At 34.8% G+C, this 17,138-nt stretch overlaps 1 protein-coding gene across 1 annotated transcript; it reads left to right on the forward strand.

Moving 5' to 3' along the window:
- The first annotated feature begins 5,612 nt into the window (after positions 1-5,612).
- On the forward strand, positions 5,613-14,551 carry LOC113109691 (keratin, type I cytoskeletal 18-like). The gene is made up of 9 exons (XM_026273420.1): positions 5,613-5,890; positions 7,386-7,771; positions 8,340-8,422; positions 8,490-8,646; positions 9,946-10,110; positions 10,996-11,121; positions 12,258-12,475; positions 12,636-12,664; positions 14,047-14,551. The coding sequence occupies exons 2-9, from the start codon at positions 7,391-7,393 to the stop codon at positions 14,160-14,162; spliced, it is 1,275 nt and encodes a 424-aa protein (XP_026129205.1). The 5' UTR covers positions 5,613-5,890; positions 7,386-7,390; the 3' UTR covers positions 14,163-14,551.
- The last annotated feature ends 2,587 nt before the right edge of the window (positions 14,552-17,138 follow it).

Consider the following 17,138-nt stretch of genomic DNA (forward strand, 5'->3'; position numbering starts at 1 on the left):
ATCGTTTAATCTTTTCAAATCATGTCAAAGATTTTGTGTGTGTGTGTGTGTGTGTGTGTGTATATTAACATAGCCAAAAGTGCCAAAACCTTTACCAAGTTTTGCACCATTCCATTGAAGTAAAAAATTATATTAAACCAAAACATACAATTCTGATGCAAAACAGCATCAAAGGGGTTAAAGTTATAGTCTGTCAAAGAAACATGATCCAGCTGTCTTTTATACAATAACCTGATGCCTCCAGCAAGTGACCAGTGTAGTTTAACGTCTTGACTTGCCAGACATTGAACACTGGATACAGACACATAAGACTCCTGTAGACCCGTCCCATGGCTGGACACACTCTCTATGATAAACTCATCCTGTTTGTCTCCGGCTGAGACAACAAACACAAAGCGTTTGCTCCAACACTTCACCTCTACACAAGCCAGCCACATCATTTGCGTTTTTCCCATGTGTCACATTTCCCCTTGTGTTAAAGATTTAAATGTGAGGTGTGGACAGACAGTTCATAACTCAACACTGAGCCAGCAATGCATCAGGACAACACATGCCCTTTTTCATAGAAATGCCAAATGTGTGTCCAATATGTGAGGCAAATATAACATGCACATGCTTAGAAAGCTGCATACAGAGCGGTTTTGTTTGCACATGTGTGTTCAGTCTGTCTTCTTTGTGACACGTCTGTATTTAGTTTGAGTTTGCTGTATCTCTCACGTGTTTGTCTTTAACCTGTCATCATAAGCCGTGTCTCATCTCTACCATCAGTAAATTAAAGGATTAGCGCCAAAATGACAATTATGTTACTGTTTACTCATGCTTCTCTCGCTCTTCTTTATTCTGTGGCACACAAAAGTAGAATCTTTGAATAAAGTCAAATGAAAGGGAATGGAGACTAGAGCTATGAAGGTCTAAGAAATGAGTTCAAATGAGTTTTTGAAGTTATTCAATAGCTTTGTGTGGGGAACAGACTGAAATATGAGTCGCTCTTATAATCTTCCTCTCCAGTGAGCTGGTGCGATCAGATGAGTTGAGCTCCAGAACTGGATCAGTTCAGTTTGTCAACAAATTATTCAGATAATGTCTGATTCATTAAAAGAATCATGAATTCATAACCGACTCTCTGATAGTGCCTAGGAAAACTGATCAGTGTTGTTACTGTTAACTTAAACAGTCACTAATTACAAGCGAAATCAAATCAAATATGTTACAGTTGAAGTGCTAAAATCACACACACACACACACAATTTTTTTTTTTTTATAAATTTAAGCTAAATATAAAAAAACTAATACAAATGACAAAAGCACTTAATTGAAAATATGAAAACTCTCTCTCTTTCTCTATAATAGTAATAATAATTTTAAATAATAACCAATTCCAAATAAAATAAAACATGCAATGATAAATAATACATTTAAAACTTAAAAAAATATGTTGTCTTGGCAACTAACTGAAATAATTTATGTTAGGGCTGAAGCACTAAAATCATAAAAAATAAAATCAAAATAAATGAAAGCTAAATATAAAGAAAATAATACAAATGACAAAAGGACTCAACACAAAATTATTAAAATTTACTAAAACAAAACAATTTTTTTTTATCTTTCTACAATAATAATAATAATATAAAATAATAACTTATTAAAAATAAAATCAAATAATAAATATTACATGACAAACATACAAAATTAAAAATTGAAATAAAAAATAAAAATAAAATCTAAATAAATGAAAGCTAAATATAAAAAACTAATACAAATGACAAAAGCAAATCTAACTTACTAAAATGAAAGAGGAAAACTCTCTCTCTTTCTCTATAATAACAATAATTATAATATATAATAAAAATGTCTTCGAAATAAAATACAATAATTCTGAATAACATGGAGGTCAAGATTTTCATTGTAAAAACTTATATTTTGTTCTGTTTCTTATAGAAAACTTTCAGAATCAGGGGGCGTAGTCCCCCCCCACTTTTAATATAACTGAAATTCGTCCCCGGCACTTTTTCGGTCAAGTGTGTTCGCAAAGAGGTTTTCAAGGGCTGGTGTGAATAAATATAGATTTAAACTCAATGGGACAGGATAGTCTGCCCATGACATTATATTTTATTTGGACCCAGAAGAAGATGAACTTACCGTAGCGCTAAACACTCCTGCAGTGTGTTTTATTCATCCTCGAAGCCGGAGGGCGCTCTCGTGCAGAAATTCATACCAGGAAACTCCTAATACTGCCAAATCGTCCAGCTATGCTGTATGAAAACAACTGTTTTCACAGGAAAACAGACACTTTTGGAAAAACGAACACATTAAAGAAGTTTTTTTAAAGAAGTCTCTTCTGTTCACCAAGCCTGCATTTATTTGATCCAAAGGACAGCAAAACAATCAAATTTTGAAATATTTTTACTAGCCTGTTTAAAATAACTGATTTCTATTTGAATATATTTCAAAATGTAATTTATTGAGATTTCAAAGCTGAATTTTTAGCATCATTACTCCAGTCACACGATCCTTCAGAAATAGTTCTGATATTCTGATTTGCTGCTCAAAAAAAATAAAAAAATAAAAAAAAATTATTATGATAACAGCGGAATAGTTTTTTCTGTTTTCTTTGATGAATAGAAGATCAGCATTAATATGAAATATAAATCTTTGTAAAATGACGTCTTTATCATAACTTTTGATCAATTTAAAGAATCCTTGCTAAATAAATGTTTTAATTTCCATAATTGTTTTTCCAAAAAATAAAAACTATACTGAATGATATAGTGTATAATGTTGTAAAAGCTTTTTATTTCAAATAAATGCTGATCTTTGGATCGTTTCATTCATCAAAGAATACTGGAAAGTTTTAAATACTGATAATCAGTAAATCAGTATATTAGAATGATTTCTGAAGCATGAGACACTGAAGACTGGAGTTATGATGCTGAAAATACAGCTTGGATCACAGGAATAAATTACATTTTAAAATATATTAAAATAGAAAACAGTTATTTTAAATACTAAAAATATTTCACAATATTACTGTAATTTTGTAATGTAATTTCTGTCCCCCTCCCTTCTGAAAAGATGGCTACGCCCCTGTTCAGAAGACTTGCGTGGGACTACAAAAAAATGGCCAGAATATTCTTTAAAAAAAATCACCGATTTGTGTTTTCTGGATTAACTGTTCTTTTAACGACTGTCAAAACTATTTTCATTCTAGTAGTTAATTTTTTACCCCACACAGTGAAAGTTGTATAGGACGGGATTCACTGACAAATAACTGGGCCTCTTCACAAAGACACTGGGATGAGTTTAAGTCAAACATGTGCTGAGTAATTACTCCAGCTCTAGAAGATCATAAATCACTGCTAATGTCTTTCTTTTCCATCCCATGCAATGTTTCCATGCTGCAGATCGATTTGCCCACCCATGGTGCCATAAAAGAGCAAGAGAGAGATGGAATAAATAAAATTTGAAATAAATGATGAGTTTGGACCAATTTTGGTTAAAAAGAAAAGTTTTATGTTTTATTTGAAGCATTATATTTAAATATATTTAAATAAATACAACTATAATGAAATTAAAATGCATTTAAATATATATAATTTTGTGGGCAACCACTAGCACTATTTTCTTCCCAAGAAATGCAAAAATATATACTACCTTAACAGGTCCAGAGCTCTTCTTTCCATACTCTTTCAGCATTGCTCATGTTTAACTAGAGAAACACTGACCCTCAGTGTGAAACAGCCTGAGCTCTGCTTTAGGAATGTCACTGCGGTTTGCAGCCGTGTTTACAGGCACCAAACCTTGAGACAAGGCGACATGTAACCTGAAACACACGGGTGTGTGAATCAAACCGATCGCAGCGCTGCCATCGAGTCCAGTTTTGTGAGATCTGGACACTTCATTGTGTTTCTAGAGCTGACACAAAAGATCTCTGTTTGCTGCCCAACTCTGTTCCCATGACACAGTTTGAGAGAAGGATCACGCTGCTGTTGGGAACATTTGAAAGGTGCTGACTTAATCGGACTGTGCGTATCATATGAACTAACCTGTCGCTTTTTGCAAAATAGTTATTGCACTTGTAATAAAAAATGTAATGTTTCTCTGCTGGAAAATGTAGTAAAATGGTAACTTGGAATATGACAGCTGGTTTCTAGCTGCTATTTTAACTAAAGAAGATATTTTAAGAAATGTCAATGTTTTTTTGTCCGTATGCACATAAAAAAATAGGGGTAGAAATAATTTTCACTGAATATTTGTTAGTAGATTTCATGATTAATTACCACAAAATAAATAAAATAAAATAAAAATGTTTTGAGAAATGTCAGTGTTTTTTGTCCATGCACACTGAAGAGAATATTCGCTAAATCTCACAATTACCCCCCCCCCCAAAAAGTAATAAATAACAAAGGCAAGTAACAGTGAAGTACAAATACAGTTTTTTTTTACAGTGCAGTGGAAGTCAATATTAACTGAGACTGTTTGTTTTCATTATTTCAGATAAAGCTGAGGTAAAAATAAAATCAAATAATTATATAAATAAAAAAACCTGAATGAAAATGATAAATCTTGGCTTGTCAGCTAACTGAAATAAAGTAAGTTAAGGCTGAATTACTAAAATGACTGAAACTAAAACAGGACTAAAGTAATTAATAAAAAAAAAATATATATATATATAAAACGACAAAATCACACAACAAAAGTAAAAACATTTTTTATTAGAACTATTCATACATATTGAAAATATAAAAATAAAAGCAAATTTTTAAAAATATCTATATTTATAAATGTAAAAAAGTGTAAAAATATAAAAAATAAAAGCTTATTTTTTTTATAAAGCCTCTATTTATAAATGTCAAGATTTTCAGTGTAAAAATATAAAAATAAAAGCAAATTTTTTACAAATGTCTATATTTATAAATGTCAAGATTTTCAGTGTAAAAATATAAAAAATAAAAGCAAATTTTTTATAAAACCTGTATTTATAAATGCCAAGATTTTCAGTGTAAAAATATACAAATAAAAGCTAATTTTTACAAACGGCTATATTTATAAATGTCAAGATTTTCAGTGTAAAAATATAAAAATAAAAGCAATTTTTTTTATAGAGCCTTTATTTATAAATGTTAAGATTTATAAATGTCAAGATTTTCAGTGTAAAACTGCTTCAATTTTGGTCTGTTCCTTACAAAAAAAGAAGAAGAAAAAAAAGACCTTTGACGACATGGAATATAGTGCACAAGACGTATGAACCACTTTCATGTCACTTTAAATTGCTTTATTGTTCTTTTGAAGCTTTACAGTTCTCAGTTGCCATCATTCTTCAAAATACCATTCATTTGTGTTCCACTGAAGAAAGAAACTCAGACAGGTCTGGAACGACGAAAGAGTATGCAAATAATTACAGAATTTACATTTTAGCATGAACTGTCCCTTTAAGACTGAAGAACACTTTCCATCTCTCTGTGAACATATCCCTTTAAATTAGGCGAGGTCACCATCATTTCTGTTTAGTAGAGCACAGTTTGCAACTAGAATACTGAAAAGATAGGCTATCCCTCAGATCTAGTTGAGAGGGAATCGAGGAAGATAATAAAAAGATATTATCCTGCAGGCTCATAGAGCAGCCTTTGTTTTTTCATTCTCTTTGTTCATGTTACAGCAGAAACCTGTTGAATATTTCATGCCGTGATCTCTGGTATCTTGAGTTACACTAGTGTGAACAGCTTGAGTTTGAGAGAGAGTCAGGTTGGCTCCTCCCACAGGTGTTCAGGTGTAGTATAAGCCCCGCCCCCTGTCCTGAGCTCTATATGAGGGCACCGTTAGGAACTGACCACAGCTGAACACTCCTCACATCACACAGCACAGAAGCCATCCTTCACTACCAACACCACAGGTTTGAGACTTCTTTAACTTCTTTTCTTCTGCAGTAGCCTATCCACATAGAAACCAGCCTCTTGTCAAATGCTTAAACCAAATGAAATCATATATGTTCATAAATATGGTCTCTGTAATTCTTGGGCGGTCTGAGAAAAAGTTTAAAAAATGATGTTGAACGTCCACAGATTAATCGTATTTTCTTGCTCGGAGTAACTCCAATTGTATTTGACAACACAAGAGGCACAGCTAGTCTCCAAGACAGCAAGCCTCGCATCAGAAGAAGGTTAATTGTTTGATGTGCCAACACAGAGCAACAATGCAGTGTCCATTTACACATCATCTGATCCTTAGCATTCAAGTTTTGTGCATTGTTTGATGCTGTTAACACTCCACTGAGCAGAAAGCATGAAATGATAATGGACTGTGCAAGTCATTTTCATTTAAAACAGCTGTCCATCGCTAGCTAAGACTTGTTTCCTGAATGTGAGGCTTAAATGTGGTTAATTGTTAGGAAAATAAAGTTACAATGCAAAATATCTTACATGTTTCTCTTGTATTATATATATATATACAATATTAAAATAGGCTTGCTTTTTTTGATGAAATATATATATTCAGGTCCCAGATCAGCATAAAGAGCTCCTTCAGCCCAGAGCTCTTTAACAGTAGACGGTTATCACTTTATGGCAGAAGATAGATGGATGAGGAAGGTGTGAACCAACTCTCTTAAGCAGCCAAGAGTTGAGAAGTCATTCATTACAGAGTTTGGACGTTTACTTCCAGCACGGGGGGAGCACTGGAAAATTCTTGGCTCGAAAGGCTTCTTTTAAAAAGTCTATTTGTGTAGAGAAACAGTTTAAGATGGAAATCTTGAGGTTAGGAGGAGATGTGTGATGTTCTTCTACACCAAATATGTGACCCTGGAGCACAAAACCAGTCAATATTATAAATATTCTAATCTACATATGGAGAAAATCACCTTTAAAGCTGTCCAAATGAAGTTCTTAGCAATGCATATTAATAATAATGCACAAACATTTAGTTTTGATATATTTATGGTAGGAAATGTGCAAATTACCTTCATGGAATGTGATCTTTATTTAATCTCCTAATGATTTTAGGCATAAAAGAAAAATCTATAATTTGGACCCATACTGTCCCATATTGTTGGCTATTTCTACAAATATACCCGTGCTACTTATGACTGCTGTTGTGGTCCAGGGACACATATGATTTTCTTTACTCATTGTTGTTACTAGTATATTTTCTGCAAGTATTTCTGCAATAATGGGTGGTTTGAGTTGATTCTTATTCTAAAAGCACAGCACATTACATTACTGTTGTTGTATAACTTAGTGTATACCTGTAGCACTGTTGCACAATCCATTTCTCACATGTAAGCTATAACCTCAGATGATATTTTTAAAGCGAGGCTATTATTTAACTTTTAGTTGTAGCTATTCATCAAAAGTGTTGAGTGCATACTGAAAGCCGTCTCCTTCTGTCCGCAGAGGTCATGTCGTCCAGTCTGTCAGTACGGAGTTTCTCTCTGGGCCGACAGCCCTCTTTCTCCAGCATGTCTCTGAGGGACAGTGGACGTGCCCGATCCAAGGCAGCGGTCTCGTTCGCTTCCTCCAAGCCTCTGTCTCGCTCTGCCTCCATGAGCATGTCAGATCTGAACGGCCTGGGCAACAGCCTTCACGGCAACAGCACCAATGAGAAAGAGGCCATGCAAAGCCTCAACAGCCGACTCGCCAGCTACCTAGACAAGGTCCGCTCTCTGGAGAAGTCCAACGCTGACCTGGAGCTGAGGATCAAGCAACTGATGCTGGACCGTGTGCCCAAAGGACATGATATTGACTCCATGATGGCCCAAGCCCATGCTCTGGAACAGGAAGTATGTGGACGGTGCCCTTAAGGTCTTTAGAACTTAATGAAAACAAAGATTGTTAGCATGGCTCATTGTGTGTCGGTACACATGCTCAGAGAGTCTGATCATTAGCCACACCAGACGCACTAGTTCAATGATTACCTTCTGTCAGACTAAACAGTTACCTTTTAACAAAGAAGGAAGGTACCTAAATCAGAATAAAAAGCTTCGTAGAAGGGGTCAAAAATCTCAGCTGGTTACCCAGTGGTACTAGGTTCAAACACCTTGAAGTGATGAGTTAAGTTTCCATCACAACTGCGTCCTTTCAGAAAAGAGACATTATCCATAAGTACCATCTATGACGAGGGTTTCCAATCCTGGAGGGGCACTTTCCTGCAAAGTTTACTTGCTTCAGCTCACATGCTTGAAGGTTTCAGAAGATCCTAAAGGCCAAAATCTGAATGAAAGTGGTCTTCCAGGAGCAGAAATTAACACTCCTAGTTGTGTCATCCTCCACTGTGATCACTTAATTCAGTGTGTTTGAGATTTAGGTTTTATGTGCACCTTCATCTTCATCATGTTCTGTATCTTACAGGTAAGGAAGAAGACCCTGGAGAGCGCTCGGATCATGCTTGAGATCGATAACGCCAAGCTGGCTGCAGATGACTTCAGAATCAAGTGAGTGCACGTCTCAGAACATCTGCTGAGGAGCTTTAGGAGGCATTGATTTGATGTGTGCTTGCAGATGGGAGACGGAGAGTGCCATGTGTCAGTCAGTGGAGCGGGACTGTGTGGCCCTGAAGAAAGCTAAGTCAGATCATGACCAGATCATTGCCACCCTCCGTGGTGACCTGGACAGCCTGAAAGAGGAGCTTTACTTCCTGAGGAAGAATCATGAGGAGGTGAGATCTCCATGTGGGAACGAAATGATGAATGCTGCACCTGTTGCTCCTCATTTCTGCATTCAGTCAGTCTGCAAACTGGTTAAAAAATACCATTTAGTGAATATAAAGAGTAGGACGCGTACCAGTCCAAAATTCAGTGGATTTTATTCCTTCCAACCTTCTGTTGATGTAATCCCCTTTTGTGCATGCGTTAATGGAGGAACTGATGGTATAATCTCTTCCATTATAGTTCCGTTATAGTTAGAAGAACCTACAACATCCATGGAATCCTTCCATTGCATGGTGGAAAAAAAGGTTCTTCTAAAAACGTCTTTTGAGGAACCAAAAATAGTTCCTCAAATGTGCGAAAACCCATCTCTTTGACAGGTTTGTCAAACCCTTGAAGAGTCTTAAGAGGTGACCTGTACTGTCCATGCTTGGAGTCATTTGTAACTCTATCCATGCGGTTCTTTTGGCTCATGAAATCTAAGATGTGCCTCACAGCTAACCTCCTGGCACTGAGTCATGTGAGTCAAGTGCTGATTGTCATTTTTAGGCCAGAAACTTGCTTTACACAACCACACAAAGATGCATATCCTACAAATTCCAAGTTTAAAGAAGGTGTGCAAGTACTTTAATCCTCGTGTTCATTTCAAGCGAACAAGGCCTAGTTCATAAGTACATGATAGAGTTACTATTAAACATCTGTGCCATCGAACCAGAATAAGGTTTTCAGGGAACTTATGTTTTGTTTTTGAACTGTGTTCGGGAAATAGCGTGTGTTTGTTGTATTTACATAGCCTGTTTTAAGCCTTACTTGCCACTGGTGCATCGATGAACCACAAATCAACATGTAAGAAAAAAAATACTCAGGAAGCACAGAACTATTCTAATGCTTTCTCACGCATGGGCTCTGGGTTTATTTGGAAAGAAGGGTGTGGTGTCATGGTTGTCGAATATTCAAAATATATCTGGCGTGTTTGTCTGTTTTTGTGCGGGACACATGCATACTTTCCTTGCGAGCAACATGAGATCAACACTATTAACTATTCATTGGGATGAACTTAATAATGAAGTAACTTCCACCGACCTTGTGCCACCACGTGGTATCAAATTCCCAGCGTTCACTCCGCAGTCTCAAATCAGCAAACAAACCGCACCCCAGTGTTCAAACACCAAATACACGCACATTTAACCTATCCAAACATGTTCAATATCTCATTAGTCAAGGGCTAACAGTTTTTGTTAGTTCTACAGAAAGTTACCAGACAGTTTGTTTAGTCGTATGACATCCTTCTCTCATTTGTTTTCTCACAGGAAATAGACAGTCTGAGGTCCCGGGTCGCTCAAGAGGAAGTGAGTGTGGAGGTGGATGCGGCCCGCGGCCCAGAGCTGGGGACGGTTCTCTCTGACCTCAGGTCTCAGTATGAAGGCATTGTCCAGAAGAACAAGGAGGAATCTGAGCACTGGTACCGTAAAAAGGTTGGTGTTCCCAGAGGATCAGGCTCAGAACCAGTGGCTGCTAGCTCCCGTTAAGAGTTTCCTAAACCCAGATCACATTTCACCTTGGCAAAACCCAGTTACTATGTATTACCATTAAACAACACCTTGTTAAATGATAATATGTAGTACCATGATATTAAGGTAAAATAAGGAATTTCAAAAATACTGTGGAATTACCATTTTTTTGTATTGTTTTTATTTGTGTGTGCCATGTTTTTTTGAACATATAAATACCATGCTTTAATACCATGTAGTGGAACTAGTACTGCGTTATTTTTTGGTAAGTGAAACCATGGTATTTAAATACTTCAAAATATAATCATGTTTTTTTAATTTTTTAATTTTTTATTTATTAGATCACAATATTATCATGGTTTCTGAACCCTACTGATGCCAGGGTATTTATGCAAGTTAAATCATGTTGAAACCATAAACCATATCTTACTCTTAGCTACTTTTTGGACAAGGTATTTACACGAGGCACTTCAAAAATAAAATGGTATTATTTTGGGGGTTTTTTTGTAAATGTGGAACCACAGTGATCCACAATCTGGAAGCTAGTGTAAATTATGGCATCTTATTTCAAGGTACTTAAAAAATATTGTGGTATTACCTTGTGTTTTGAACAAGAAAACTATCCCATGGTATTTTTTTGTATATAAAACCACACCATATACTGAGCCATGATAATCATTGTTTTAGTAAATATCAATGCTCCATGTTATTACGACTGATACATCATCATATAAGATTTTGACCTTTAGTAGGGTTTATTACTTTCTTCTGTTGCATGGTGGTCTTGCATGCAGAGCATTTTTCTAACCCATCCACTGTGTGTGTGTGTGTGTGTGTGTGTGTGTTTAGCTGGATATGGCGCAGACGCAGGTGCGTGAGAGTAATGAAGCCCTGAGAGGGGCTCAGAGTGAACTGACCGAGAGGCAACGCTTTCTGCAGACACTGGAAGTGGAGCTGGAGAGCCTTCACAAACAGGTCAGAACCAGGCAGGAGGAACCTTTTAAAGACCATTTGTGTTCCCTGAGTGAACCTCTAGAGCTGTGGCCAAAGCAGATCCAGTTACAGCTCGGCACTGGAAAGTAAAACCCTGCCCTTTATGTCGAGGTTATTTGAATGAGCCGGGCCATAAATGCTCCATCGCATGCCTTTACTTTCACAAGTCAATTGTGAGCTGAAAGAAGCACAGACACAGTTTGTTTTTGGATTATGTCGTGAAAAGGGGGTCAGTGGAAACCCTACTACGAGCAATACACATGTAATAGATCTCCAAAGAGGAACTATTCCATCAGAACACTCACTCAGAAACAGGTTTGCTTGTTTTCATGACCTTCAAATCTCACGCCAGTCCAAGATCACTCCCAGCATCTCAGATGTAGTCACACGTGTGTAAATAAGCCAAGATGTAAGATGCTTGTTTGGTTGTAGTTTCTCTGCAGGTACAATTATTTTGAGGGTGCAAGTAGATCCATAAAGGCACCCTTTAATCCCCTAATAATTAAAATGCAATTTATATGACTTGAAAACATACTATGTATTACATTTTTTGCAGGAATCGTGCTGTGTGAGTGTTTGCATAAAGGTTTTGCACTTCATCAGCACATGAGGAGTAGGCAAAAAAGCCTCTTTGTCCTGACAGTTCACCTTATCACTAACTGGTGGTTGGCAGTTTAAACATGATTAAACAAGTTAAATAAATAGGATCGACTTATTTACTGATGGAATAGCTTCATTTACATGCTAATTATTCACTAAAGACACACAGACAGAACACATGCCCACATTTACATTCATTTCGGCACGTAACAGTTTACATCACTCAACAACTCATTGTGAAACCATAAAAAAAAAATACTAATAAATTGTGACCAAGTGGAATTTTTCACCATTTTTGACATTTTAAATATATTATCGTTATTTCAAATTTAATTTAATCTTCAGGCTTTTGATAGTTTTTCTTTTTGACAGTTGTGTTGCTGTCTATGCAGCCTCAGAGAGCTCTGGGATTTCATCAAAAATATCTCCATTTGTGTTCCCAAAGAGGAACGAAGGTCTTACAGGTGTGGAACGACTTGATGGTGAGTAATTAATGAGGAAATGCACTCCTCTCGCAGGTGTCGGCCCTGGAGGGTAACCTGGGTGAAACGGGGCAGAAGTACACCCTGGAGATGGAGCGGCTGCAGGCGACCCTGGCCCAGCTGGAGGAAAACCTGTCACAGCTGCGTCTGGACATGCAGCGCAACAAGACGGACTACGAGCAGCTCCTGCGCATCAAGCAGAACCTGGAGATGGAGATCGCCACCTACAGGAGACTGCTGGAGGGAGAGGAGACGTGAGTGCAAGAGATTCCTGCAGTTCACCAACAAGAAACATCGTCACTGTTCACTCACTGCAGTGTCCTTCCAGTCTCTTTGTTGTTACTGCTGTCAGAGAACTTAGCAGCTTAATGATTGTTTTGATAATTACATGAAATTTCTTTTTTGATTTCGCAGGGTTAAAGAGACTCCTCCACCACCTAAGAGTGAGTGCTCGCTCATACACAGCATGCCACATGAACACTAGAACAAATGTGCCCAAACTGATCTTACAAGTTATAGTCAACAAACTTGGCAGAAAAATCTGCATAACTAAAAAATATTGCTTAATTTAGTTTTTGGATCAAATCCCCACTGTTTCACCATTCAGGCAAAATTGATAAATAATGTAACAAGGTTGACAGCTTTATGGTTAATCTATGAAACTGCAAAGCGCTTTTGGAAAGAAAAAATCAGTGGAGAAATCTTGACCCTGGAGCACAAAAATAGTCATAAGGGTCATTATTTATATAATTAAAGCTGAATAAACATTGATGTATGGTTTGTTAGGATAGAACAATATTTGTCAGAGATACAACTATTTGAAAATCTGGAATCTGAGAGTGCAGAAGAATCTAAATATTGAAAAAATCGCCTTTAAAATAGTACAAATTAAGTTCTAAGCAATGCATATTACTAATCAAAAATAATGTTTTTGATATTTTTATAGTAGCAAATATGGAACATGATCTTTACTAAATATCCTAATGATTTTTGGCACAAAAGAAGAATCCATAATTTTGACCCATGCAATGTATTTTTGGCTATTGTTACAAATACACCCCAGCGACTAAAGACTCCAGGGACCAGGGCCACAATAAAACCTTCACTTGTTAGAATAGAAAAAAAATCTTGGTAGCGCTGACATTTTTAGATTCTCTACTGACACACATCAAAATGATTTTTGATATATGAAATAACACATCACTTTAAAAGGAGAAAAATATATGGCAAAATGATTGATGCATAACCTAATATCTAATCTAAAAATAGATTAAAACACATACAGAAACATTTGAGTAAAAATGGCAACTTTTATTTACAAATACACTACTTTTCAAAAGTTTGAGTTTTTTTTTGTTTGTTTTAATGCTTTTAACGTCTCTTATGTTTATCAAGGCTGCCATTATTTGAATAATAAATACAGTAAAGCCAGTAATATTGTGAAATATTATTGCAAATAAAATGAACTGTTTTCTATTTGAATATATTTTCAAACATAATTTATTCCTGTGATCAAAGCTGAATTTTCAGCGTCATTACTCCAGTCTTCAGTGTCACATGATCCTTCAGAAATCATTCTAACATACTGATTTGATGCCCAAGAAACATTTATTATTATTATTATCACGTTGAAAACAGCTTTCAGGTTTATTTGATGAATAGAAGAACAGCTCTGATCTGAAACAGAAACCTTCTGTAACATTATAAATGTCTTCATCATTGTTTTAGCCTATAATAACTCAAATATAGCATAATCAGCTCTCATAACAGAGCCTACAGTCCACTGACATATCGCTCACCTCGCTCTCTCTCTCTCTCTCCGCAGAGGAGCCGGACGTTCGGACCCGTAAGATAGTGAAGGTGGTAACACAAACCATGATCAATGGCAAAGTGGTGGACGAATCCAGCGAAGTTGAACAGATCGAGGAGACAAAGAAGTAAAACAAGAACAAGTCTGTCTGTGTGGTTCTCTGTAAAAAAGCTTCTGTTGTCCATTTGCGTGCCACATTACCCTTGGCCCCCACAGGGCCCCTGATTCTTGTTTCATTCTCAGTCTTTCAAAGAGATCGTCTTTCCTTTCTCAAGCAACAGAAGAGCTGAAATGACTAACACCATCAGATTTAGAGCTGAAACTGAAGAAGAAACAAGTGCTCCTGTTATTGCTTTTAAGGTCTTATCAGACTAAAACCCCTTATTCTTTCTTTCTGCATGCATGCAATATTTATTTCTAAATAGTGTAGTGTGAGGAGGAATTTATTTACGTAAATGTTTGCTTATCTGTTGTTTCGTTCACTCTTTCTCTGTAATAAAAAGATTACATGCAAATGGCATTTTTTGTGACGTTTATGACTTTCAGTCTTCTTTTTTTTAAAATCCAAAATATATAACATGTATCTTTATACACATATATGCACACAAGATAATAGTATTAAAAAACAAAATAAACAATATATTTATTTTCTATTCATTTTCAATATGTAGTTCTTTGCAGAAACTCTATATTAATATTTGTAAGTTTAAAGTTTCTGAGTTATTAGTCTTAAACAGAAATTATTGTTCATTGTGTTTTTATCAGCAAGAGCTCATTATTTGGTTTAATTTGTATCACTTTTATTTAACATGTTCTTTATTTGTTTTAAATCACTTCTGTCAAAATAGGTCAAGTTTGTTTCAGAAGATGTTTCTCCTGTTTACTGAATGAATGAATGAAAAACAAAATCTATCAATAATAAATAAATAAATAAAATAAAAAATAAATAAATGCATGCATAATAAATAAATGGAAAAAAGATAATTATTTAATAAAAAAATAGTTTCAGGAATTAATAAATAAATCATATAAAAATTAATACGGAATAAATCAATCACTAAAAAATAAATAAATAAAAATAGATGCATGCATGCATAAATAAATGAATAAATAAATACATGTTAATTTTTTAAAATAAATAATATATATATTTTTACATTATTTTTAATTTCCATTTTTAAAAACAAAAATGTTTTTCAGAAATTTGCAACAGTACCATTTGGTAAAAGCCAAATCAAAATGAATAACTTTGTCATTAATTAAATCGTATAACAAATTATCACTTTTAATTAAATTATTTGTTTAAATATTCCATTTGTTATTCAGTAATAAAGCACAAAGATGTCTATATGAACTCAAATATTTCTCATCAGGTTCTTCCAAGTTTAATTGATAGAAGCTCTGCATCCACATTAATTATAGCAATATCATGTTATGGTATATCAACAACTGTCTCAATTGATCTGAAAGAATCTGAAAGAGCAACATAAGAGTAATGACGTTTTCATCTGGTCAGCTTTAAGTGTGCAATGTCTCAATCAAGTCCTCTTTGATCATTTGATATTTAAACATGTCTGGCTTCTGTACAACAAACATAAAATGTACGGATAGCAGGTATGGAGAACATGATAAATAGTACAATAAATACAAAATCTAAACATAACAGAAATAATCAGGAGTATTGAGGCAAGTGCTGAAGATCCCCTGATGCACTGTAACAACACCTGCGTGCTTCTGCTCATTTCACTTTGCAAACCAAAGTCACTTTTGAATTACATGATTTGAATGTAAAACATGTAAATCAAGTTGTTGGTTCACATTAGGACAACAAAGTTTTCTATTTATTAAAGGTTACTGTATGAGTGGAGCTGACATTTACTGTTAATACTGTTAAATCTGTTTAATTCATTTTTAATGTGTGTATGTGTGAGTATACTAGTCATTTTCTTAATGTTTTTAAAGTCTCTTCTGCTCACCTGCAAGCTGCATTTATCTGATCCAAAATGCAGCAAAAACAGTACAATTGTGAAACATTTGACTATTTCAAATAACTGTTTTCTATTTGAATATTCCTGTGATGCAGAGCTGATCTTTCAGCATCGTTACTCCTTCAGAAGTCATTATAATACGATATTTGATGCTCAAGAAATATTGATTATTATTATTATTATATGTTGAAAACAGCTGAGTAGATTTTTCCCATTTTATTTTATGAATAGAAGACAGCATTTACCTGAAATAGAAACCTTTTGCAACATTATAAATGTATTTTTTCATCACAATAAATTCAAAGCATCCTCGCTAAATAAAAGTATTATAATACTTTCTCCACAAGCACACACATATGTGTGTATAACATATATAAACAAAATTTCACAATATGTTCAAATAGAAACAATTACTTTAAATAGTAAAAATATTTTACAGTATTATTGCTTTGCTGTACTTTGGATCAAATAAATGCAGACTTGGTGAATATAAGAAACATCTTACCGTTCAAAAATATATTACAAATAAAAGTAAAATTATATTTTAATCTTTTCTTTATATTTCTTTACATAAGATATAATCGTTATGTATAAATAAATAATACAAATACATGGCATATAAATTCTAATATAAAATATAGTATTTATTTTTATATTTAAAAGATTTACTTTATTTTACTTGGAATATTTACTAGCGATGTCTGCAGAAACACACAAGTTCTCCAACTTTTCCTGTTTTTGTTTGTTTCATAGAAATAAAATAAAATAACAATGTTATGCAATTTATAATATACATTTTAATTAAGAAATAATAATAATTCCCACCAGTAAGCAACCACTTAGCATCCAACCAGAGCAAGTTTTGCATGAGCAAACACCACTCAGATTTTATTTTATTTTATTTTATGATGATTTGAGCCTGTTGGGTACTTCCTAAAGAACATATTCGATTAACTTTACTATTTATCTGCTTCACACTTTGGCCCAATTCCATGACAGGGCTTAAATAACACTCTATAATCTCTGGAAAGGGATCAGGAACATTAGACAACAGCACAGCTGCGGCAGAGCGAGGGGAAAATAATGTCCCACAATGATGGCTCCGTGTAATTTGTTGTT

Source organism: Carassius auratus, chromosome 10, assembly GCF_003368295.1.
Source record: "Carassius auratus strain Wakin chromosome 10, ASM336829v1, whole genome shotgun sequence".
In the NCBI taxonomy this organism is placed as follows: Eukaryota; Metazoa; Chordata; class Actinopteri; order Cypriniformes; family Cyprinidae; genus Carassius; species Carassius auratus.

What these genes read in the sequence shown, in the direction of transcription:
- LOC113109691 (XM_026273420.1), top strand. Translation starts at nt 7,391, where the DNA reads ATGTCGTCCAGTCTGTCAGTACGGAGTTTCTCTCTGGGCCGACAGCCC. An exon ending in CCCATGCTCTGGAACAGGAA is followed by an intron (nt 7,772 to 8,339) that starts GTATGTGGACGG and finishes TGTATCTTACAG; the next exon opens with GTAAGGAAGAAGACCCTGGA. An exon ending in AGCACTGGTACCGTAAAAAG is followed by an intron (nt 10,111 to 10,995) that starts GTTGGTGTTCCC and finishes GTGTGTGTTTAG; the next exon opens with CTGGATATGGCGCAGACGCA.